At 48.0% G+C, this 26,551-nt stretch overlaps 1 protein-coding gene across 2 annotated transcripts; it reads right to left on the reverse strand.

Moving 5' to 3' along the window:
* Nucleotides 1-14,370: 14,370 nt before the first annotated feature.
* Nucleotides 14,371-24,107, reverse strand: Pdik1l (PDLIM1 interacting kinase 1 like). 2 transcript variants are annotated; one of them, XM_055611387.1, is made up of 3 exons: nucleotides 23,974-24,107; nucleotides 20,817-21,118; nucleotides 14,371-16,108 (listed from the first exon to the last, which is right to left on the reverse strand). In XM_055611387.1, the coding sequence occupies exons 2-3, from the start codon at nucleotides 21,099-21,101 to the stop codon at nucleotides 15,368-15,370; spliced, it is 1,026 nt and encodes a 341-aa protein (XP_055467362.1). In that variant the 5' UTR covers nucleotides 21,102-21,118; nucleotides 23,974-24,107; the 3' UTR covers nucleotides 14,371-15,367. The 2 variants fall into 2 exon arrangements, with proteins under 2 accessions (XP_055467362.1, XP_055467361.1); XM_055611386.1 differs by lacking the exon at nucleotides 23,974-24,107 and having other exon boundaries at nucleotides 20,817-21,198.
* Between the last annotated feature and the right edge of the window lie 2,444 nt (nucleotides 24,108-26,551).

The raw sequence follows: 26,551 nt of genomic DNA on the forward strand, positions 1-26,551 counted from the left end.
TGAGCCCCTGGATCTCTGTCCTGCCTGTTTTTGTCTGTAAACAAAATTGTGTTGCTGCAGCATCTTAGAAAATGCTCTTAAGTGTCAGAGTTCTCTCAGGGACCATCTTTGGGGATTAGGTTTTATTGCTTTCCCCAGTGAGAGCTGAAGAGACCAGAGGCTCGGGGTGCTGAGAAATAATAATAGCTAGCTTTTTGTTTTGTTTTGAGGCAGGGTTTCAAGTAGCTCAGGCTATCCTTGAGCTTCTGGTCCCTCTATCCCCACCCTCTAGAGCACTGGCGTTAGGCAGGAGGCACAATGCCTGATTTTGTGCTGTAAGGTGCCAGAGGTGGAACCCAGGCCCTTGTGTATGCTAAGCACGGCCTCCACCAACCGAGCTGCAGCTTCAGCCCAACAGGTGACTTTCATAGAAAACTATGCACGTGCTGAGGTCAGCCCTTGTTACCTCACAGGATGATTCACATACTTAATCCGGTAAAACGGTAGGTAGGGCACACAGGCCAGTAGCCCTGTGGCCTGGGCAGGAAGGGGTTAAGCGGTGGGGGGGCTGGGCGGGGGCCCAGCTAGGACGCTGTCAATGGCAGGAAACCTGGTCTGCCAAGGGGAGGATGGGACCTAGTGTCTCACCAGGGCCACCCCCATCCCTTTGGTCTTAAAGGGGCATCCGGGTGGGACCGACAGGGGCCCTTTCACAGCAGCGTTCTGGGAATCAAGGACAGCCGCTAGACTACTGGAAGGGGAACCCAGGGGGTAACAGGAATCCTCCTAATTAGACTTCTTGCTTTCCTAGCTCGGCCTTAGTACTGTCAGAGAGCAGAGACTTCAGGGAGCCTTAGTCAGAGGGCAGTGCCATAGCTTTGCTCTTCGGGGGTCTTTGGTTTGGGGGGGGTGTGAGGGTTTGAGAGCCTCCAGTGGACACAATGTTCAAGAACAGGCTCAGACCTTGGACCACATAGAGCTCCAGCATGGGAGAGGGCGGATGGGTGGGCGTCACGAGAGGGCCCCTAAAAGCGCTAGAAGGGAAGGTTAAGGGGGACAAAAAGCTGGAGGATGGGAAGTCATATATATCTGTCTGTCCTAAGAGGATGGGGCCCACAGCCCTCTGTCCAGCTGCCCTCGTTTCTCAGGGCACTCAGCAAGCGCCGGATCTCTTTCTAGTCATGGGTCCCCAGGGAGATCTTTAAAGTGGCTCCTTCCTGCCCACTCGCCAGGACCTGGGGGGTGGGGTGGGGGAGGCCAAGTCTGAGGGCTGTTTCCTTCCTATATCCGACCTCATTCCCGGAGCACCTGAGCTGGGAATGGGCCGGACTCAGAAGTGGCCCCTCTCAGGAGAGGGTTGACGCCAGACTAGGAATAGCTCCAGTCAGTGTCGGGAATCCTGAGACGGGGGCTGAGAAGCCTTTAAGCCTGGCTTCAGACCCCCTGCCTACACTGTCACATAGGAGACTCTTGTCTACTCCTCCCTAGCCAGCTACCACCCCCAGGCCACGGCCATCCACACCTCAGGCCTGCCTTGATTCAAATCCTGGCTTTCCACTCTTTTTATGGCTTTTGCACAGTCTGAGGGGTGCTGAGAAGTCACCAGCACCTCGGGAAGCTCTGGAAATGTTGGGCGGATCTGCCTTCCCCCTGGGTTCTCAGTCCTCAGACTTGGACTGATACCTTCAGCACAAGCCTTTTCTCCCTGGCCCGCAGCCTCACCCTCAGCTGCTGCCAACAGATCATTTGGAACACTTTACCTGCGCTGAGGGGTCGGCAGACAGGGGGTCGAAAACTCTTGAGGAACTTTTGAGGGCGGCAGGGGAGGAAGACTGATCAGCCCTGCTGTTTGCACAGAGAGATGAACAAAGCAGATGACAGGGGGTGGGGCAGGGCCGATTTGTTCTGCCCGGGTGGGGTGGGGGAGCTTCAAAGAGGGGATTTGAGCAGGGCCTGGAGGGGATTGGTGTTTGGGCTGGGGGGTGAAAGAGCCCTGAGAGCCTCAGGTCAGAGGACAGCAGGAGCTGGGGTCTCCGGGAGGGCACGAGGCTTAGAGAGAAGACGGGATGCAGGCTTGAGAGGTTTGCCCCAAGGTAGGAACACTGACCTGCAAGGAAGACCCTGGGTGGACCAGTGGCCTCCCTCAATTCCAGAGAGCCCAGCCAAAGCTCCTCTCTAATTTGTGGTTTTCCATTTGGGGAAAGAATCTTAGCCACAACAATAGCCTGGCCCTGGCTGCTGTCCCTCAGAGGGGTGTGGCCCTGAGCACAGCTGAGGCCCCCAGCACCACCAGGACAGGACCCAAGGGCGGGGGTCCTATGGAGGGGGATGCCGTGGCCCTGAACATTGGTTCTTCTGAGCACCCCCAAAGCTGGTAAACAACGCACATTAGATAAGATGTCTGCTCTCTTAGAGTCGGTCACCTAGCATAGCAAAAACAGGCACACCCGCTGAGTGCTTCCGGTGCTAGGTACTGTGCAAAGTGCTTTATACCCAGTACCTCCCTTACTTACAAACTCCTATGTAAAGTAGGGATTGTTATACCTATTTTATTTTATCCATTTTTTTTCCCCAGTGGTGGGGATTGCAAGCCTAAGGCCCCACAAATGCTAAGCATTTAGAAAGTAATAAGAGAGTTACCACCTGGCCCTATTAGCACAAGCCCCTGGTCACACAGGTAGATGGGATTTCACTTTTCATCTTCCTCTTCTTCTTCTCTTTCCTTCCTTCTCTTCCCCCCACCCCCTGTTGTATTAGTTTAATACTTATCTCATTGCAGCAACAAAATATCTTACAAAATCAACTTAAGGAAAAGAAGGTTTGTTTTGCCATCACGGCAGGAAAGGCATGGAGCCGGAAACAGCAGCCACACTGAAACCGCAGTCAGTCAGGAAGCAGAGAGAGATGAATGCTCTGCTGGAGGAAGGGGGGTTCTCTCTGTTTATTCAGTCCAGGACCCCAACCTATGAAATGATGCTACGCACACAAGGTCGATGGCCCCAGTTTACCCTTTGTTCGTGTATGCGCGTGAATGTGAGGTACTGTCTGTGACCTCTAAGACGGACACTGTCCAGCTTTCTCTCTTCAGTGTCTTTTTCAGTTGCCAGACAGATGCCATCTCTCTCCTTGATGGTATTTAGATATGGTAGTGTTTTTAAAGGACTTGAGGGAGCAACAAGAGAAGGCGGAGCTGCATTTGCTTGTTTCTGGGGCTGCTCAAGCTGTAACATTGATGGTGGGGTTTGTGGTTTGTTTTGAGAGACGGTCTCACTATGTAGTCTGGCTGGCCTGGATCTTGCTATGTAGGCTGGCCTCAAACTTACAAAGATCCTCCTGCTTTTGCCTCCCAAGTGCCCAGATTAAAGGAGTTTGGCATGAAGCCTGACCTACCTTGAGACAGGGTCTGTAGTAGCCCGGGGTTGGCCTTGAACTACAGACTCTGAACTTCTGATTCTCTACCTCCTGAGTGCTGCGAGTACAGGTGTGTGCTACCACGCCCAGTCTTATACAATGCCGGGGATCAAAACCAGGGCTTCCTGCGTGCTAGGCAAGCATTCTGCTAACTAAGCTGCAGACCCAACCCCTCTGAGGGCAATCCCTCGTTCTCACATTCCGGTGCAATCTAGCGTCAAGACCCAGCTTATCTTCAGAAAACATCTGGATCTCCGTAGCCTGGTATCCTGCTCCATTTCCTCACCTCAGGCCAAGTCATCAATATCCTGGACTAAGTTGCTGAGATGCTCTTTCCTAAATTTCCTTTCTGCCATTCCCGTTCCCGGGAGTCTGCTCTCAATATGATGGCTGCATCAGGCCTTCAAAATAGACATCAGACACATGTGCCATTGCACAGGCGTACATGTGTGTGCGCGCGCGCGCGCGCGCACACACACACACACCTTAAAAATATACATCAACTCTATGGCTTTTCTGCTTAAAACTCACTCCAGTAAAAGCTAGTGTCAGGGCCATAGGGATGGCTCAGTGGTTAAGAGCTCTGTCTGCTCTTCCAGAGGGCCTGAGTTCAATTCCCAGCAACCACACGGTGGCTCACAACCATCTATACCCTCTACTGCCCTCTTCTGGCCTACAGATGTACATGTACATAGAGCATTTAAAATAAATAAAATCTTTAAAAAAAAAAAAAAAAGCCAATGTCTAATTATGGGTGATCCAACACCCTGTTCTGGCCTCCAAGGGCACCAGGCACACATGTGGTACACTGACATACATAAAATTATATAAATAGAAATACATTTATATTTATCATGTAAATGATTACAAAGCCACTACGTTGCTATAGTAAAATTTTGGCTTACAGGTCCGTGGACCTGGGACATTCATCCTTTGGCACAAAAGAAGCCAACATTCTTGGTGGCACGCAGGTTTCCTGTGACCTGTTAGCTCTGTGACCTTATCACCTACTTCCCTCGTCTCCCTCTTGCAAGTTTCAGACACGCTTGGTCTCCTGGCCTGCTCTTTGCTTCTGGATTTTCTGCTTTGCAGTAGAGTCTCGTGGTGCCCGGAACGGCATGGAGGTTGCTGTGTGGATGAGAATGGTCTACCTTCAGATCCTCCCAGCTCCTCTTCCCCAGTGTTGGGACTCTAGGCACCACACCTGGCTCTGGCCTGCTCTTTGAACACACCGAATATCCCCCACTGCACTGGAAGGATTTTCTTCTCACTGCTCCTCTGGCTCCTCTAGCTTCCTTAATGCTGTACAGAATTCCCCTTGAAGGCTGAGCGTCTAGCTCAGGGGTAGAGCAGTTCGGCTAGCATGTGTGAGGGGCTGGGTTCCGTTCCCAGCACTGTGGGATGTTCACCTAACTGACTGCTTCCCAGCACCACGTGGTAGCTCACAACTACCTGCCAGTCCCGTTCCAGGGGACCCGGCACCCTCTTCTGACCTCCAAGGGTACTAGGCATGCAATCGGTACACATACATACACTCAGATACAAATATATACAATAAGATTTAAATATATACATCAAATTATATGTAAAGCACAGATATATACTTATATAAAATATCTATTTATATTAAAATATTTGTAAATATATAAATACATAAATAACATATAATTACATGAATACTTTATATTGGCATATATAACAATATAAACTGTTTTTTTTTTTTTTCAAGAAGGGATTTCCCTGTATAGCCTAGAACTTTCTCTATTGACCAGGCTGGCCAATAGAGAGAGCTGGGATCAAAGGCATGTGCCACCACACCCAGCTCCATTTTTTTAAATTTTTTTTTAAGATTTATTTATTATGTATACAGTGTTCTGTCTGCATGTACACCTGCAGGCCAGAAGAAGGCACCAGATCTCATTATAGATGGTTGTGAGCCACCATGTGGTTGCTGGGAATTGAACTCCGGACCTCCGAGTTCAATATGTGCTCCCAACTGCCATGTTCAGTCCAGGACCTCACACTTGTCCGTAGGAGTTGTATTGAACTACAAGCTATGGCCGCCTCCTGGCTTCTCTTGGCTCCTATGTCCAAGGAGTAGAGAGGGGAATCTTGACACACCATCTTACCAAGCATCTTTGACTCAGGTTAGAAGTAGGAATAAGGCCTCGGGTGTACCACGGGGATGAGAGCACTGGGTGGGCGTCCTGGGTGATGATCATCCGTAATCGTGAACAGACAGGTCATGCAAACTCCAGCGCCCAGAAGGGAATGGGAGGCGGGTGCGTCTGCACTGTGCCACCCTGAGAGACATGGAGGCTTGAAGAAGCATCGAGGAGAGAAGAGGGAGAGGAACGGCTGCTAAGACTGCCCGTGGTGTGGGCAGTGGCTGGGTCCATCCACAATCCTCCATCATTTCCCTCGGGAAGAGCCAGCGGGACCTGGAGGAGCGTCTTACTCAGTGTAGATGGGCGTGAGCAGCAGCAGTTTTCAAGGGAGGACACCCATGGTCAGCGTTCTTAGCAGTGTTGTCTTCTAGGTCCATCTGAGCTGCTTGCCAAGGTCACTGTCTTCCAGGACAGCCTGCTTCTGTCCCCTGCCTGCCCGCAAACAGACTGGGGCTCTGGCTCATTGGTAGAGCACTTGCTTAGTATGGGTCAGGGGTGAGTTCAGTCTCCCAAGCCCAAACAAGCCAACAAACAGGAAAGAGGTGCCGGTGCATCTCTGTGCCATCACGCGCTCTCCCCTTTGGGGGTTTGAGACGTAGCCCGAGAGCCTGCCCTGCAGTCCCTATTGACCAGGAGACAGCAGCATCTCCCAAGCCTTGGCTAACCACACAGGAGAAACTGCCACCATGATAATATTGCTTCCAAAGTGATCCCACCATACCTTACAAAATCCACAGGCAGGCTCGTGAGCTCGAGAAACGGGAGCGGTGCAGACGCTCTTTGGAGGGTGGTTTTACTCCTGGACACCCCGAAAGCGCAGGACTGTCTAACCTCATCTACCAGGAGCCAGGCTGTGTGTGATAAGCCTTCCGGATCCCTCTTCACCTTCTTCCTTGTCCTTCCAGAGCTCCAGGGTCTGGCCACACGGCTGCCTGCACAGACAGCCTGGGTGCTTTGAGCAATGTGGAAGGGCTTAGGCGGTGTATGCTGACACCGGGCGCTCTGTAGTGGTGATTAACCAGCAGGAGCAGACACCCCGGCATCAGCGTCCCTCCTGGGAGGTTAGGACATGTTATATGACACAGGTTATTGTCATGTGGTTAGCAAAACGATTTGGGAAAAAAAATAAGTCATTGTTACAGCCGCTCCTGAGAGGACATGATACTGGAGCAGAGTCCAAAAGGTACAGCCATTGCCACTGCTGTGATCAGTTAGTTAATCCCAGACATTAATTATGCGCTCACTGTGTGCTGCTGGGTGTCGAGACTTTTCCCGGTAGCACACAACACATGCATAAGCCATGTTCCCAGCCCTCTTTCTTTTGCCTGAGATAGGCTGATCTCTAACTCATGAGCCTCATGGGCCTTCACCACTGCACCTGGATTTATTCAGTGTTGGGGGTCAAACCCATGTCTTGGTGCGTGTTCTACCAACTGCGCCACGGCCCCAGACTCTCCCTTTTTCCTTTCCGGTTGCGAATTGTGTGTCTTCCGCAGCTGAAGGCAGGGCCTTATGTGGCCTCCCTTATAACTTTCAGTAGGTAATTTTCCACGAAGGGGCAGGACCTCTGAATTTCACAGCAAGAGTTATACCCAGGTCACTGACAACGATTAATTATTACAAAGACCCCTTGAACTCTTTGGATCCCACGTACTTAAAGGAAATCCTGAGGCCAGGAAGCTTCTCCTCTAAGGCCTGGGCCTAAGTCGAGATGTGGGCCTCGATAAACATGAGATTTAGCTCCAAAGCTCACACTCTCCCTGCAGCTCCCTGAAACACACCGTAACCTTACTCCTGGGCCCCATCAACACTGTTGATGAGCTGGAGCCGCAGGGCTGCTGCACCACCACTTGCTCAGCTTCAGGAAATCCCACCCTCTGAGCGGGGAAAGGCAGGGCCAGGCTCGGTTGGTCCCTGAGCCAGCTGGAGGAGGCCCAGCACCTTGGCTGACTCCGGTAGTTGTCATCTGTGTATTCTGACAGGTGGGCCCAGGGGAGAAGGGTCATCTCCAGGGGACGGAAGATCCACTCCGTGCTTTGGCGTGCACACCCATGTCTCACTGAATCCCCATTGTAGCGCATTTTGCCCTCTTTTCCCATTAGAATAACTAATGTTTTGTGTAAGGGCTCCACCTACTGAATTCCTGATAGCGCCTAGCCGTCAGGGTGTTTGCTTTTAGTTAAGTAGCTTTATTGGACTGTAATTAATGCAGAACAAGTGTAAGCCACTTAGCACACGTACAACCCCCACACTGGTTTTCTGCCGCATCAGTTCTAGAATGTTCTCTGAATGCAAGAACGTAATAGGTACTTTTGAAGCTGAGCATCGTAGCTTATTTTACAATATTTTCCTGGTTGGTTTTTGCCAGACACATCTGGGAAGAGGGGATCTTAATTGAGAAAACCTTTCCATAATCTTGGCCTGTAGGCAAATTGGTGGAGTATTGTCTTAGTTAATGACTGATACGGGAGGGCCCAGCCCACTGTGAGTGATAGTGTCACCCTTGGGCAGGTGGTTCTGGGTTGCACGAGAAAACAGGCTGCCGGGCGGGCGCAGTGGCGCACGCCTGTAGTCCCAGCACTCGGGGAGGCGGAGGCAGAGGCAGAGGCAGAGGCAGGCAGACCTCTGTGAGCTCGAGACCAGCCTAGTCTACAAAACGAGTCTAGGACAGCCAGGAAAGGAAGAAAAGAAAAAGAAAGGGAGGAAGAAAGGAAGGCGAGCGAGCAAGCAAGAAAGATAGCAGGCTGAGCCTAGTGGCGCTACACACCCAGCACTCAAGTAGAGGCAGGAGGATCTCTGTGAGTCTGAGGCCAGCCTGGTCTACACAGGGAGTTTCGGGACTCACCAGGAGAGTGAGGCTGAGTAGAGAGCCTGTCTCAAACACAGAAAGGGTGGAGGAAGCTGGACGGATGGCTCAGCCTCCCACTTCTGCAGAGGACTCAGGTTTAGTTCAGTTGCCCTCTTATCTCATGTGACCATGGCATGTGAGTGTCCACACACACACAAATGAACAGATGTAATTTAAAAAGACACACTAACGCTTGAGGAACACATCCGACACCAACCTCCGGCTTCCGCTCTCATGTCCCCCAGGTGTTTGCTTTTTGGGAGCTCTCTGCCTCTGCCTGTCTGTTTCTGGGGACAGCAGCAGCAACCTCACTTTCATTCATCTCTCCTGCCCCCTGAAGTCTCCTACTGTAGCCCATACTGCCCTCCAACTCATGGTGATCCTCCTGCCCCAGCTCCCCCAGTTCCCCCTGTGCTGGGACTGACAGGTGAAACCCACCACACTTTTCTCGATTATCTGGTTCCTTCAGCTTTTGACCTTGATGGGTGGTGGATGGCGCTGCCCTGCAGCGTTAGTGAGCAAACCCAGGGCAGGCCCTCCAGAGTGGTGTTTTTGAGAAAGGGTCTCACTGTGTAGCCCAGGCTGATCTAGAACTTGCTATGAAGACCAGGCTGGCATTAAACTCAGAGGTGTACCTACCTCTGCCCCTGTACTGGGATTAAAGGCATGCACTACCATGCCCAACTCTGCCTAATACTTTTGTTTTTCTTTTTCAAGACACGGTTTCTCTGTGTAGCCTTGGCTGTCCTACACTCACTCTGTGGACCAGGCTGGCCTCAAACTCACAGAGATCTGTCTGCCCCTGCCTCCCAAGTGCTGGAATTAAAAGCACCTACCGCCGCATGCAACTTGTTTTCTGTTTTGTTTTGTTTCAACAGGGTTTCTCTGTGTAGCCCTTGCTGCCTGGGGAACTCACTCTTTAGACCATGCTGGCCTCAAACCCAGAGATCCTGTCTGCCTCCGACTCCCTAGTGCTGGGATTAAAGGCATGTGCCACTGCCTCCTACATTTACTGTTTTGTGAGATAGGGTCGCACTATGTAGCCCTGGCTGGCCTGGAACTCACTATGTAGACCAGGCTAGCCTCAAAGTTACGGACAGCCCCCACTTTCCACCACGCCTCCTGAGTGCTGATTGATTTGGGGGATGGAACCACTGAGCTACACTCCCAGCCTCACTTTGTTTGTTTGTTTGTTTGTTTGGGATGTGACTCAGTTGGTAGGCATGTCTGCCCAGCCTACAGGAAGCTTGGGTTCAGTTCTCAGCAGCGCATAAACTAGATGTGGTGGTACAGAGCTATAAACCACGCACTTGGGTTGTGGAAGAGGAAACTCCCCCCACTTTTGTTTTTTTAATTGAAGTGTAGTCACGTATCTGAAGTCTAAAAACTGTGTCAGACTTGGGAGCACTTGCCTTGCCCATGTGAGGACCTGGCAGTGATGCTCAGAGCTACAGGGTTTGGCTTGCTGAGTTTACACACAGCGACACACCTGTGTGGTCATCACTAGAATCCCTGGTGCATGGCCTCTTTAAGTCAGGCGTGCAGAAGTGCACTGGGCACCTCAACACAGGATCCCTCGACTTGGGGTCCATGTGGACTCCTGGTATCTGTACCCCATTCAAATTCTAGGCAAACATTTTCCTGAGGAAGGGGAGCAGTGCCTTCACCAGAGTCTCCTAAAGTGGAGACAATCAAAGCTCTCTCTGAAGACTGGCATGGTGATTCCTTCCTTTCTTTCTTCCTCCTCTCATGGAAATTCTATGTATGTATGTATGTATGTATGTATGTATGTATGTATCTATCTATCTATCTATCTATCTATCTATCTATCTATCTATCTATCTATTTGAGGCAGGGTTTCTCTGTGTAGCCTTGACTGTCCTGGACTCACTTTGTAGAGCACACTGGCCTTGAACTAAAGATCCACCTGCTTCTGCCTCCCTGAGTGCTGGAATTACAGCTCCTCCTGGAAATTTATTGTGGTGGGTTTTGTTGCTGGTGGTTTTGGTCCTTTGTTTTTGGAGACAAGGTCACAGTTGGCAGCCCTGGCTGACCAGAACTCCGCTCTCACAGACCATTGAAGGTGCTGTGGCAGGCACTGCCTCTACACCTTATAAAAGCAGTGAAACGTAAATAGCATTTTGCAGCTCTGGGAACTGAAGCTCAGAATGACACACATTACTCAAGTCCTACTTGCAAAAGCTAGTCTTCCGTACTGGATCTTTCTTTCGGGGGCGAGATCACAACAGCTTCAATGATGCCAGATTGCTTAACCTCGGCTCCAAACAGGCCAAGCTTGAAATACCAGGCCGAACTGGGAAAGACTGAAGTCCAAAGCCCAGGTTTAGGTTTTTTGTTTTTTTTTTTTTTTTTTTAATAACTCACTTCTAACCAATGAAAACTCTTCGCCGAGGTGGAAGCGCAACCTTTAAGTGCCTAGAGGTGTGGCCTCCGCGGGCTGTCTCCCGTAGGAGCTTCTACCTACCCACGAACCGTCAGAGCAGGGCGCTGGGCAGGCTGGCTATGATTGGCTGATCAAGACGAGCAACATTTGAATTTCAAGGAAGGCCAGCGCAAGGCTGGTTCCTTCTGCTGCAGAGATAAAGCTTTGCAGTGAGAGGAACTGGAGTGACTGGAGGCGGAGATTAGGCGGCAGTACCGGCCGGGGGTGAGATCAAAATCGCCAGCTGGTTCTACCTTCCGTTCTTCACCGGCAATCAGCTCCTACTGCAAGTGAAAGATTCAAGAATGAACAAGATATGTTGGCGCTTTGTGAACCAGCAAAAGTGCTGGCACTTACAAATTGATAGTTTGAAATTGAACTTTTCATTCTCGACCCCCACTCCCAGACAGGGTTTCTCTGTCCTGGAACTCATTCTGTTAGACCAGGCTGGCCTCGAACTCAGAGATCCACCTGCCTCTGCCTCCACCCGGCTGGAAATGGAATTTTTAAAAGATAATACCCTACGTAGATAGAGCCTGTTGGCGGAGGCTGTATCTGCAGTGGAAGGCAGTCCAGGTCAGGGCTGGTTCCTGCCCCTCAGCTGTTGCGCTAGGAGACTGTGCGGAACTACGCATTTTACAAAGAGCAAAGAAAGAAAAAAAAGGGCTGACAATTTCTCTCCCCGAGGTTTCACTCTGAACTCTCTATGCCTGGCTTCTGCCTCCTGAAGTGCTGGGATCAAAGGCGTGGGCCACCACTCCCAGCTAAACCCACGACTTCCTTAGAAGTCTTGTTATCAGTTGAAATTGCATCCACTTAGTATATGTAATAGAAACCATCAAATCTGGGTTGAGTACTCCCTCAAATGGAATAGGATAAATGAAAAAAAAAAAAAATTACCTCTCAGCTTAGAGAGATGGCTCTGTCGGAGGCCTTGGGTTCATTCCCAGCACCTACATGGAGTTAAACTCCAGTTCCAGGGCTCTGACACCGTCTGGCCGCCTTGGGCGCTGCATGCACAGTCCTGTAATCCAATCACCTTCCTAGGCTAAAGGCTTCTAGGAGAAAAGAATCCTTTTCTCTTCTAGGAGAAAAGGATTTACGCCCTAAGCTTGAATCCTTTTCCATGGCGTACCTCACTTCCCACTTGTGGCTTAGACTGCACAACTCACAGGGCCACCAAAGCAGCAAGAGAACTTTCAAGGTTTTGTTGTTGTTGTTGAAATTCACTTTATTTTAAAAAAAAACAAAAACAAAAACCCTCATGAACAATAAATTACAATACTTTCCCCTTTATAAATTCTTCATAAAATATATTTGACAATTTTAAAAGAAAGGTTTTAAAGTTGCTTTTGTTTCTGATGTGCTGATGACGTCTTTTTTTTTTTTTTTTGACTATTTTGTCATGCTGGTGAATTATTTTGTAGCTGCTACGACATGTTTGATTGGTAACATTTTACAATTAAAAACAGCAAGGAAAAAACAAAAACAAAAACCCAGACCTGCAGAAAGAACTATTCTGTGCTACTTATCTGACACTTAACATTTACTTCATCAGAATGACAAAGTATCCCTTAGCACCAAGAACCTACAGAACCCCATGTTTCTAAGTGACAGCTAGTGCAGACTAACACCCTAGGAACTAACTGTACAACCTTACAGTGACTGGACACAGCTGCCTTTAAGCTTTGAAATATTTGGTCTTTTTTTTTTCTCTCAATTAAGACAAATTTCATAAGACACTAAAAACCATGGCAACAAACTATGAGGAATAACTGTTTATTGAGTACCTATTATGGGCAAGGCACTGTGCACAATTTCTTGATTGCATTTTTTGTTTTTAGCAAATATCCAAAATTTCCAAGTATCACTCATCTTTTATTTCTTACCCAAGTCTGGAGAAAGTGCTTGGCTAAGTGCCATTAAAATAATGGTTTGTTTTTAGTTTTTAGATTATGCATGTGTGTGGATCCCCTGGAGCTGGAGTTACAGGTGGTTGTGAGCCACCCAACCTGGGTACTGGGAACTGAACTCCAGTTCTGTGCAAGAATAGCAAGTCCGCTTAACTGCTGAGCAGTCTCTCCAGCCCCTACAACTACAAACCTTAAATTGTTGTTGTAGCAACTAAACCAGTGCTGAGCACACAGTAGGTACTTAATAAATATCTTTGAAGGAACAAAAGACAAATTACTATCCTTCTTGTTGATATCATAAGCTATTTTAGAATACAAGGGCTTGAGAACATTCTGGAAGAAATTTCCTGATCCCCTCAAACCCTTACCTCTAATGAAGGAAAGGATTCTTTTTCACAGGAAAAAATCTTTCAAAATAAATATAACTGGGGCTGGACATTTAGCTCAGTGGTGTAGCACATGCAAGGCCCAGGGTTTGCTCCCAGTACCAACCAAAACAAAAGACAAACCAAATTCCTCATTATTTTCAAGAAGGCAGGATCAAGAGCTATGTGCTTAGGACACCAGGGCTTCAAGTACACAGGTACTTGTTGGTGTACATCACATGTCAGTCTGATGGCAGGCCAAGGCGTAGGTTACACGTTATAATGACTTCTAGTTTCCTGCAACTCCATCCCCTGGTCAAATCCCTGTCAACTTTGTGACCCAGAGGGTCAATTACCACGAAGGCTCGGTACACTTCCACCGCTTATTTCTGAAAGAATTATTTAAGTCTGCAAGTGCTATTAAGTATATGTGCCTTTTTTTAATTTGATGAGATTTGATTTAATTAAAGCCTCTCCATGTTTTTAAACTTCCAGATTGATTCAGCTAGAATTTTACATATTCCATCTTTTCTGTTTTATCTTTTATTACCCTCTGAACACATTTTATTTACTGATTTTGGAGTGCTGGGACTGAATCCAGGGCCTTCACATGCGAGACAAGCGCTCTCCGCTGAGCTGAGACCACCCCTCCTGCGAAGGTGTAGAGGCTGGAGCAATGAGATGATGACAGCTGTGATGTCAACGTGCTGGCACTGTTTTGGCTTTTGCATCTTAGGGCTTTCTAAAGCTCCCATGGGGTCAGTGGTGTGCCGCTCTGTCACACACCCGGGCCCCAGGTTCCACCCCAGCACCAGAGGTGGGCATCTCGTGCTTTATGAAGCTTCCCTAGATACCATGGCAGAATCTACTTCATCTTAAAGACTGTTGTTCTGGTGTAAGAAAGCAACCTTTCCTGCATTAGCAGGAACAATCTGGAGACAGCCATGCAGTTAGAATTTCACTTCAGGAGTTAAGTCTTGCTTTCTGACAGACAATCCCAGATGACCATATGAAATCCACAACTTTCTACTCAGAAGCAGTTGATGGCATAGAATTTTACCCATTCCCAAACTCTGTATGCATCACCTCTCACTTTGGAAAAAAAGCGACCAATATTTATGAAAGTGATTACCAGTCCCATTACTGTCTCACCTGAGACAGAAAACCGCATCAGAGTCAGAGTGACAGGGACTCCAGTGGTCCAACAGGAAGACACACCAGGGCTAGCGACTCGAGGCTGAGCTCATTTGTTTCTTCAACTTTATGCCGATATTTATAAAGTCTTAAAACCTGAAATCAATACATCAAGTACTACAGTTGCGTAAAGCAATGTTTTGAGAACAGAAGAATAGCATCCTCAGGTTACAGCAGATGCCCCAGTGCAGTAGTTTAATTAAACAAATGCTCAGTTACCTAAAGGTCTAGGTGAGCCATCAGCATCCTTGCCGACCTTCTACATGAGACTACATGACTAATTCAACTCGAAATGTTACGGGGCTCTGGAGAGCTCAGACATACTTCAGCAGTTTGAACTGCTTGGTTTCAGTTATGGTTAATCAGCCATTTTAGACCCTCCAAAATGATGCCTTTAAAGAGACGTATACTGGGAAAACGAAACAAAACAACAAAAAATACCCTTACCCATGTTTCCAGTAGTAAGAGGGGCAGGGAAGGTGGATGAGAGGTGGTTTGTGTGGTTTTTCATCACCAATTTCACCAGCAAATCTCAAAAAACCAAAGCTGTATCAAATAATTTAAACAGAAGTGGCATTTTCTTCATGTGGAATGCAAAATGCACACACTCACATACTTACATATACATAAATACATACATACATGTTTCCTTTACAAAGCTTCAAAGGTCGCATTACCAGCATGCAAACCTCTTTTCCATGGAAGTGCCTAATACTGACAAGGAATGTCTAAAATACTTAAAAGCATTTTCCAGAAAATTGGACTCTCTTCTCTGCTTGGCTCTTAAGAGAATTTTTTTTTTCTGCCAAACTTTTACCAATGATTTAAAGAAAAAAATTTTTACACCCACATTGGTAATACACATTCAAAACATACAATAAGATGGCCTGCATGGATTAAGAAAAACGAGAGAAAAAAACTACCCCACAATAAAACCTAAACCCTTAAAAAGTGGAGTCTAACTTCCGTCTTCTTTTCGGCCATGTAATGTTGTATCTCTGTTGAATCAGGAGCAGCACCTATTTAAGATGCTTGCACGCAGTAGGTCACGTTTCCCAGCTGCTGTCTTTAAATGCAATTTGGACTAATCTGAGTTCTAGTTCAAAAGCATCCGGACGATCCTGAGGGTTTGCAGCCAGCATTTCCTTAATCAGCTGTTTCATTCGCCCATTCATAGACTTTTTCTTCACAGGGATGAGAAGTTCCATTTTGGGGTTTTCCAGAAGTGCCTCCCCAACAGGCACAATTTCGGTTCCCTGCTTTACGTAACTCCCCAAGAGCTCCTTCTTTGTCTCTGTGTCTATGAAGGTGATCCTCTCCAGCATCGCCCAGATGATAATTCCCAGAGCAAAGATGTCAGCTTTCGCTGTGTAGTGCCCTTCCCATACCTCAGGAGCCATGTAGAAATCTGTTCCACATGCCGTGGAAAGGAAACACTTGTTCACACTGACAGGTTCTTCTGGGTTCTGCCCAGATGCTGAGCAAACTTTACTTAGGCCAAAATCGGCCACTTTCAGCGTGGGCTCCAAGTCACTGGTATCCAGTCTGCTCTGAGAAATCAGGATGTTATCAGGCTTCAGGTCTCGGTGGATGATCTGGTTTTTATGCAAGAAAGCCAGAGCACTGCTGAGCTGAAGCATGAAGCTGGTGTTAGTTTTTCGATTGGGCTTTCTGGACAGCAGATACTCATTCATGTCTCCTCCGTCACAAAAATCCATCACAAACCACAAATAATAGGCGCTTCTGGGGTCAAAGGCAATTTCTCCTTTCAATGAAGTCTCCACCAGCTGTGAGGGATGAGGAGAGAAGTTGTTATGAAATCTGACTATAGAAAGGTTGAAGGGGCTGGAGACAAGACTCAGCAGTTACAAGCTCACTGCTCTCACAGAGGCCGGGATTCAGCTCAATACCCACATCAGTGGCTCACAGCTGCCTGCAACTATAGCTCCAGAGACAATCCAATACTTTTTCTGGCTTCTAAGGGCACCTGCGCTGACACACATATACCCCCTCCCCCAACACAATTAAAATTTAATAAAATAAATCTTTTTTGTTTTTAGACAGGGTTTCTCTGTGTAGCCCTAGCTGTCCTGGAACTTGCTCTGTAGACCAGAACTCCGAGATCCACCTGCCTCTGCCTCCCAGTGCTGGAATTAAAGGCATGTGCCATTACCACCAGCTATAAATCTTAAAAGATATATAAGAAAAAGAAAGAAAGGAAAGAAGAAAGTCAGGTGAGTCTGCAGTTTTGTTTCTGCAGTATTGGTAATTGAACTCAGGTCTTGTACATGCCAGGGAAAGGTTTCTTTTTTTAATTTTTTTCTTTAAGATTTATTTATTTATTTTTATGTATATGAGTCCTCCATCTGCATGTACACCTGCATGCCAGAAAAGGGCATCAGATCCCTGTACAGATGGTTGTGAGCCACCATGTGGTTGCTGGGAATTGAACTTAGGACCTCTGCAAGAGCAACCAGTGCTCTTAAACACTGAGCCATCTCTCCAGCCCCCAGGGAAAGTTTTCTTATACTGAATGGGGAGTGAGGGTGTCACAGAAAAGCTGGCAACAGTCAAAGGTTTAATTAAGCTACCCAAAATTAATTAGAACCAAACTGCAGTGTTTTTACTACATATACAAAGATGTCTGCTTTTGTAGGAACATAATGGTTTAATTGGGGAAAACAAAGTCTTCTGCACTAGCAAACACCAAAGTAGCCTATCGGTGGATTGTGTTATGGTGCTGTTTTCTTCCTTCTCCTTTCTGAGGCAGGACCTCAAGCAGTCCATAAAGGTCTCAATCTCACTGCATAGCTCAAGGCTGGCTGCTTCCACCTCCAGGGCTGAAATTACAGGTGTGTGTGTCACTGCACCTAGCTAAGAGATCTCAAGGTTAAGGCCAGGCTGAGTTAGACAGCGAGGCAGTCTCAGAGAGAGAGACAGAGGTTAAAATTGCTGCTTTAAGATGGGTGTGGCAACACATGCCCATAACCCCAGGACTACGGACGCAGAGGCAAGAGGCTCACCGAAAGCTCTTAGAGCAGAATTTCCAACAGTTTCTAAATTTGCCTTAAACTGTCTACCATTGTGTACTAACACAGTTATATGAAGCACTGTTCTCACCACTAATATTTATAAAATAAAAATAATCAACTGTGGAAAATGCTAAAGAGGCTCTATGTTCTACAGTAACAAACATTCAGTCCAATTTTTAAAATGCATTTAATTGTATTTGTGCGCATGCAACATGGGCCCCCAGAATGACTCTGGGGAGCAGGTTCTCTCCTGCCACCTTGTGGGACTCAAGGATAGAACTCAGGTTGTCAGGCCTGCCATCTCGCCAGCCAAGATTTAACTCTATGTAGAAATGAACAGGTACATTCGCTTCATTAGTGTCTAAATTTGCTTTCTACCTTAAGAAAAGGTAAAATTACGAAGCCAGGTGTGGTGGCACACGCCTGTACTCCCTGCCTCAGCACTCTCTGAGAGGCAGAGGCAGGCGGATTTCTGTGAGTCAAGGGTAACCAAGGCTACTCAGAAAAACCCTATCTCAAAACAAACAAAAAATGAGGTAAAATTATATTTATACCAAAGGATTGCTTTAAAATGAAATTATTTATGACTCATTGTTTGTACATGTTTGATTTGTAGATCTGTTTTTACATACTTTTACACCCAGTGTTATGCACGCATTTCTCTGGCGAGAGGCTCTGAGAGGAAGGATTAGGGAGCTCTGCTCTATCCCGTGAGTCAAGCCCCAGTCCCCAGCTTTAACTGGAAACCTCAGGAATATTTTATTTCATCCGTGTTTTTATATATGCATTATATTTTTTCCAGCACTTCAGAATGCCACCTCTGTTCCTAATGAATACACACTAAATTTCTAAGCCAACAAGTTTTTAAGTAACTGTATTTTGGCAAGTGCCCAACTAGCCTGCATTTTTTACATATGTCAATATAGCTGAGTTCTCCCATCACCTAGCTCATCACTTTATGAAAAGACTAAAATATAGAGGCATATTGCTTTTAAATTATTTATATGGTGTCTTTTTTAGATCAAAGAAAAGGGAAAGAATCAGAGTGGAGTTGTTGGAGAATAAGTAGCTGATAAGTTTACATTTAAATTAATTACTATCACTACTTCATCTGCTCATGATGGCAAAAGCAAAGAACACCCTTTCATTCCGTCTTCCGCAGGCAGAGGGCAGAAATGGTGATGGCCTGCAGGAGTCTCCTTGTTGTGTGGTGTGGCAGTGCAGAGAGAACGCAAACTTAATAAGCAGCTTTGCGTTATGCAGAATACCGGAAGAGTGGTTTAGAAGGCAGGTAGGTGGTGTTCATAATGCTAGCCTGCAAGAAGGGAAATGTATAGTTCTCATGCACTTGTCTAGATAATGCTTGCTAGACTCTGTAAGTCTTAAAAATAGTTTATAACAGTTTTTTAAGTCTGTACCCAGGGTGGCCTTGAACTTATCCTTCTTTTCTCATATGTGTTAGGATTACAGGCATGTGTACCACACCCAGCCGGTTCATAATCCTTCCCGCACCAAGATGTATCACATTTCCTATTACAAGTTCCTACACCATCTATGCCACTAATCTGAAACACACAGACTGGAGGCCGCAAAGCCCCTATGCTCGAGTCCTTGAAACTAACTGTTCCATTTTCTCTTGGTTTTAGCTATGATTCCTACTGAGAACAAGGAAGAATATATCTGGAAAAATATATAGAAAAATAAAAATGTATACAAATAGAGGCCATGCATAGGGACTCTGGCTACACTAGATTTGTGTAATGATTACTGTATTGTTTTAATACAATTCTACTGATAAATTAGTGGTCAAGCATGATGGCCCACATAGTGAGTTAAGGCTAGACAGGGCTACACAGTGAGACTCTATAAGAAATAAAGAAAAACTTGCTTTACTTATTAGATTCATAGAAAAGGCTTTTATTTCAACACAGTACCTATTTCTGAGTTCTTATTTATCAAATCTAGTTTCAGCATCCCCTTTGACTTTGACAATGCCCATGGAAGGCAAAAATGATCACCACACATATAAACAAATAGCTACTAGGAAAGTTGGATTATTTATTTCAAGTCATCCTGAGAGCAGAAAGTGCCATAAATCAAATACAGGTCCATACGGCTTTAAAAGGTGAAAGATTTACTAAAAAGGGAAACTTAAAAACAAAAATCAGTCAAATCTGGTACTTCATATCTTAAAACCTTGAAGGACTAAATAATACCTAATTCTTTTTTTAATTAAATTTTTATTTTTTATATTAATTATAGTTTATTCATTTTGTAGCCCAGCTGTAGCCCCCTCCCTCATCCCCACCCAATCCCACCCTCCCTAATACCTAATACTTGTTACATTCTCTAGATCTGGACTTAGTGCTAAGTCAAATGTGTTAATATCTCTGCTTTTCCATCCAAAGGGATTGTGTACCTTAACCTCTAAAACTTATGTAAAATTGACAAGGTTTAGCAGGTAATATAGTTTAAGCAGTATGCCCCAAACCCTAGGCTCAATCTCTAGCACTGGCCAAAAGAAAAGAAAAGAAAAAAGCAATGTTTCCAATATTTTTCTATCAGGGTAACTTTTAGAAAAGTAAACAATAAAGATAGTTTAAAAATTTAGGATTATTTATTTTGTGTTTGGGGGCGGGTTACGACAGAACACTTGTGGAGGTAAGAGAACAACTTCCGGGAGTCCACTCCATCTTTCTACCATGTGGGACCAGAGAAATGAACTCAGGTTATCAGGCAGCAGACTCCTGTACCCCCTCAGTCTTTTCCCCAAGCCAAACATAGTTTGTGTGCTGTTATTAATTTTTGTTTTGTTAAATCACATCTATCTATCTATCTATCTATCTATCTATCTATCTATCTACCTACCTACCTACCTACCTACCTACCTATCTATCTATGTGCGTGCTTCCATGTGTGCATGTCACAGTGGGACTGTGGAGGCCAGAAGACAACTTTTGTCCTGAACTTCTGATTCAGTCTAGGAAATACCTTCAACTAAATAGACAGGTGAGTCTGATCTTAACCTCCTGAGTCCCCTGGCTCCACCTTTCAAGTACTAGGATTATCGGCATGGACCAATTTAGTCGTGTAAGGCTTATTATATTTAGACCTGTGGCTTATAGAAGAGAAGTCCAATTACCTGTGGGTGTGGCTATTACTGACTACGGTTTTTTTTTGTCTTCCGTGTTTACTTTCAAAACAATGGTTTCCAGAACTGAACTCAGATGCTAGTCTCAAAGCTCCTTTAGTTCCCATCTTGTCCTATTGCTATGCTGACTGGCAAGTAGCAGGCAATGGCAGGTGGCTTATGCCATTTTTAGGTATGTGCAGCACATTTAAAGCACACATCTCTATCCTCTGTGGACCTCTCTCTACACCTGCATTTAAGAGAGTTCATCTGACACTTTCATTTCCTCTTGCTGACCAACATTACGTCCATTTCCTATCCAGTGACACATACCTGCAAATAAAGGGAAGAATTAGAGCCGTGGGACATCTTTTGCACCATCCCATCTTTTTGTAGAATGCACTCTTCCAAGTGAATCACATTGGGGTGTTGGCTCTTGATACTGCTTAGTGCCCAGAACTCTCGAAGGGCTAGTTCAACATTTTCAGGTGCGTGGCATCGAATTTTCTTCACTGCTACTCTTGCAGAGGTCTTTCTGATGACTGCTTCATACACAACACCGTAACTACCTCGGCCTACCTCCCGTATTAGATCGTACTTTGGCTGGCTACTCACCATCTTCAAGGTCGAGGTTTCTGGAAAAATCAACAAAGTACTTTGTTGAAATGAGGTGTACCTATTGGCTTGTATTCTTACCCATGATTCAACCATCTATTTCACTGTCTGTGGTACTTGAAGGGTATCTAGCTGCACATTGGACAAATCTACCAATAAAAGGTAACAGATAGCACTTACCACGTATCAGAAACTATTTCGGGTACTTTACAACAGTTTTTAAAGTTTTGTTGTCTTTGAGTCAGAATCTCGCTAAGTTTCCCTGGCCTGGAGCTTGAGCTAGAGACTAGGCTGGCTTCAGAAGCCATGCTGACGGTACCATCATTCCTGACCTTTTTTTAAAATCTTGGTGTGTGACTGCAGGCATGCCCATACCACGACACACCAGTCAGATGACCTTGGCTCTCCTGTCACTTTTACAGCATATGGCAGCCTGAGAACTACTGCAGACTCCACTGTCTCTGCCTCTCATCTCCCCACAGGAAGGCACATCTGGCTTTACCTGGGTTCTAGGAATCCAAACTCAGTCCCTCATGACTACTCCTTGAACTCTCCTTCTCCAGGCTCCATCCACCCACTCCTTTATTGAACAAGGTCTCACTATGTAACCCTGGCTGGCCTTCAACTGACAGAGATAAGCCTGCCTGTGCTCCCCCAGTGCTAGGATTAAAGACTTGTGCCATCATGCTTTTTCAAAAGACAGGATCTTGTGTATCGTGGCGCTCAAGGTGGCTTTCACTTCTTTTAAAGTTGTAGTATATATTTTGTATGCATGTGTACGGCTTTGTGGACATCAGAGGACAATACATGGGAGTTAGTTCTCTCCCACTACCATGTGGGTGACAGGAATTGAACTCATGTCATAAGGACTGGCAGAAAAAGCCATCTCAACAGCCCTGGCTGCTTCTCTCTGGAATGATAGAATAACAGGTGTGTGATACCACACCTGGCTACTTTATATTTATATTAACTTCATTTAATCCTTAACCATAATCTGTGTAGTAATGAAACAGGTGTGGTAATAGCATTTTAGAAGTGAGCAAATTAAACCACAGAGAGGGTAACTAAAAAGCCAGCAACCAAACAGCCCTTTAGTTGAGATACCCATGCTTTAAGCCACTAAACTACACTGCTTCTTATAGGTACACCTTGAAAATGCCATTGTTAAAAAAGTCAACCTGAGCCAGTGGTGGTGCACGCCTGTAATCCCAGCACTCAGGGAGGCAGAGGCAGGTGGACCTCTGTGAGTTCAAGGCCAGCCTGGTCTACAGAGCTTGTTCCAGGTCAGCCAAGGCTACACAGAGAAACACTGTGTCAAAAAAAAAAAAAAAAAAAAAAAAGTAAACCTGGAATTTGGAATTAATCAGAAGTGGTGGCTACACCTTTGATCCCAGCACTCAGGGAGATCTCTGAGTTCCAGGACAGCCAGGGATATACAGAGAAACCCTGTTTCAACAAAGCAAAGCAAAGCAAAGCAAAACAAAACAGTGAAACACAAAAATCCCTCACAGAAATATAAACTCCTGACTTATGCTTACCGGCTAAAAGTGAACAAGACCACCTCCTTATGCTTTGAGTATAAGTAGTATAGCCTGTAGTTCAGACTAGCCTTGAACTCACTATGTAGCAGAAGCAGAAGGTGACCCTGATACTAATCTCCTGCCTCCACCTTCCCAGAACTGGGCTTATAGACAAGTACCAGTATGCTTGGTAATTTAGTTCTTATAAAATAAACACAAATAAAAGTTTTTGCAGACATGTCCCCTCAAAATGAAGTAAGCCGATTTGAACAGAACTACCTTCCAATTGTCTTAACACAGGTATTTAATTCTAGGTCCTTTTTTTTTTTGCCAAAGGGGAAGCCTCTTATACATCAAAGAGAATTCTCTGACAAAAGTTCTTTGGAGTTTAACTTAGTAAACCATTTAAGGGCAAGCTGGAGCACAGGCCCTACAGAGCAATGTTCTTTCGGAGTGGAGAGTCTGCCGGGTGCTTCCTCAGTCCTCAAAAGCTCGCTCACTCGCCGGGCCGTCACCACGGGCAGGAAAAGTTAAGGCTGTATTTACATTGCACAACTAGGAAAACAAAAAGCGACTGACCCTGGACGCCGAGGCTGCCGGAACAACTAGTTTAAGTTCATAGGCCAGATTTAAAAGAAAACGACTGTTTCCGATGGATGCCCTGAGCGTTACTTCCTTTAACTGGCCGCCTACCCACCAAGTTCCTACTGTATTTCCTAACGTCAGGTTTCCTGCCACAGGCGGACATTCTGCCCCGCTCCGCGTGATCCCCAGCTTCCAAGTGCCTCCCCTCTCTGCGGCAGTCCCCGCCTGGGAGCCTCCGGGGAGAGGGGTCCCTCCTGCATGAGAAAGGAAGGCTGTCTGTCAAATGCTGGGGGTCCTGGGTGGAGAGACGCCCGCTCCAGCATCCTTCGAGAACCCGGGGACCTCACAATGTCACTTCCGGACCCTCCAGCCTGCCACGCTGCCGGCTGCCGGGCACGGCCGGCCCGGACGTGCACCTGCCAGTGGCCGGGAAGGGACGGGCCAGGCGGCGCTGCCGACGCGGAGGCTCAGGCCGAGCCCACTGCCCGGGCGGCAGCATCGCTCCGGGCGGCAAGCCCGAGGGACCCTCCCGCGGCCCTCCGGCCGGCCCCGCAGCCACGGCGAACGGCCGCCGCTGCGGGCCCGGGGGTGTCCGGGAGGGGCCCGCGCGGGGCCGGAGGCCGCGGTCCCGGTGGCCGGGGCAGCGCCGGGCCTTTCCGGGGATGACTCCGCTGAGAGGTCTCCGACGGGCCTGCTGGGGACAGAGACACATGCGGGGAGGTCGGTTCTGACTGCGGGGCGTCCGTGCCGCGGCGAGGGGCCAGATTTACCTCAGGGCAGCCGCCGCCGCTTCTCCCTCTCCTGAGCTCTGCAGGCCGCCATTATCGGGCGGCTCGCGCCTCGGCTGCCGCGGCCTCCGCTCAGAAGCTGGCGCGCGCCCCCGGGGCTGCGCGGACACACCCCCTCACGCCGGGCCCCGCCCCCGCCGGCTCTGCGCAGCGCGCGTGCGCGGCCGAGCGCCCCCTGCCGGCCGAGCGCCTCGCCGCCTGCGCCGCTGCGGGTGCCGCTGCGGTCGCCGCTGCTCGGAGCCGAGCGTCGCCAGCGGTGTGCGCGCTGCAGGGCGGACCCCCGGTGCCCCGGCCCGCAGGGGTGGCGGCGGGGACGGTCGTGAGCCCCGGGACCCCGGGGAAGCCACGGCCGCCGCTCGGGGCCGGCAGCGCACGTGGCCGCCCTCCCCGCCCTCTGCTGACCTACCGAGCGGCGGGCTGGAGTGCGCGGTTCGCTGGGGCCGGACGCCCGGCGCATCTTCCTCGCTGGTGGCAGGGCTGGGCGGGGAGGCGCGGGGAGGCTGCACCTTCTGTCCGGATCACGGAGCCGTGTTGGCGGGCTGGCCCAGGCGGCGACGCGGGGCTGGGTGCGATCATCCGGGAGGATGCCGTCCCCTGCCCCACCGGTGCGGTGGTATCTTCCTTAAAGAAGCCGGAACCTCATTGTTCCCGGCCGTGAGAATCGGGGCGCCCTGCCGGGCGAGGGAAGGAGGGCGCGGCGGACTTGGCTGCGGCGCCCCGCCTAGCCGGCCTGAACCGGAGTCCGGACTCACGTAGGAGGGTGTGTCGACAAGACAGGTCGCCGCGGACCAGGATTGACGGCCAGAACTGCAGTCCTCCGGAAGGTGGGCGCTTCGGGACCAAGCCTTTCAGATACTCCCAACTGTCAGTCATATCCCTGAGTCGCCCTGAGATCTGCCATCGGGCTGACAGCCGCTCGGAGACCAGGACCGACTGACCGGCCCCGTTAGTTACACAGGTTCAGTAAGCGCCCGCCAGAAACGCCCATTCTTTTCATTATTCTGCACCCACTGCCAGTTAATGATCCTGCCCTCCTTGCCGTGTAAGGCATGGTGAAAATCTGCCACTGCCCCCAGGATCATTTTCCTTAGTCTTCTCTTCATGAGACTACTATTTGGGGTCTGGGCAACGTTTTTATACAGTCTGAGCCAGACCCCAACAGAAAAGGCTTTCCTAGACCCCACCTTCACAGGAGAGAACGCCATCTTCTGCCACATTTGACCAAAAGGTGTCAAATAGCCACCCCCGGCCCCTGGTGTAACCACCTCAAAGCCTCTCTCCTAATAGAACTCCAGTAATCTGTTCAGAGTGTGTCCGGAGTGCCATCCTGGCCCTGGTGTTCACAAGTCCGTCAGGACTTGTTTCCTGCCCTGGAAAGTGGGGGGGGGGGGGCATGAATGCTGTGTAGACAGCTGGCTGTCAGTGTTACAGAAGGATGGGCTGGGAAGAGGGCTCGGTCAGAGCAGCCTTCTTCGTTTCTGTCATTAAAAGTCACAGGAACTTCAAGCGACACGTGTATTCTGGCTGCTTTCCTGTTGCTGTGATTAAAAAGGAAAAAAACAAAACAAAAAAACTGACCAAAAACACCTTAGGGAAGGCAGAGGTTTGTTTGGGTTTGTTTGACTTAAGCCTCCAGGGCTAGGGTCACAAATAAGTCACTGAGGGAAGTCAAGGAAGGAACTGGAGGAAGGCTACTTACTGGCTTGCTCGTGGTTCAGCTACCTTTCTAAAACAGCTTGGCTTGCCTGCCTGGAAATAGCACTGCCTGCTTTGGCTGATCAAGACCCCCCCAGATATGCTCACAGGCTAGTCTGATAGAGGAATCCCCCTTCCATTCCACACTTCCTCAGGTAGCCAAACTGTCAGGTTGACGACCAAAGCTCACTAGGAGACCAGTGTTTTAGAATGTGCCATTTTCACTGTTAATAATAAACACAGCTGCTCACATCTTGAACTTCTTAAAGGCCTCTCATCAATCCAACACAGGAAGAACGACTCCACATGCTGCTGGCGTTCCTTTGTCTTTGAGGCAGGGTCTCTCCATGGCCCTGGCTGTCCTGGAGCTCACTCCTCACTCCGTTGACCAGGTTGGCCTTGAACTCAGAGATCCACCAGCCTCTTCCTCCTGAGCGCTGGGATTAAAGATGTGTGCCACCATACCTGACCAAACTTAAAAAGAAAAAAATATCTGTGTTTGTATGATGTGTGTAGGGAAGTCAGAGGGCAGGTCCATTCTCTCCTTTCACCTTTGGGTGGATTACAGGGATTGAACTCTGCTTGCCAGGCTTGGGTATCCAGTGTCCCTACCTGCTGGACCATCAAACCAGCCCAACCTGGACCTCTTGATCCTCTTGCCTCTGACTCCCTACCCTCTGGGGTGGGGGTGGGTTTACAGGAGCATACCATCATGCCTGACCTAACTGCTTATATTTAAAAGAGAAACAATGGGGCAGGCGTGGTGGCACACTTGGGAAGCAGAAGCAGGCGAATCTCCATGGGTTCAAGGCCAGCCAGCGCTATGGAGTGAGCTCAAAACGAAAGATAAACACGGGAAGAATTA

This window comes from Psammomys obesus, unplaced genomic scaffold, assembly GCF_907164565.1.
Source record: "Psammomys obesus unplaced genomic scaffold, mPsaObe1.curated_primary_1811, whole genome shotgun sequence".
NCBI lineage: Eukaryota > Metazoa > Chordata > Mammalia > Rodentia > Muridae > Psammomys > Psammomys obesus.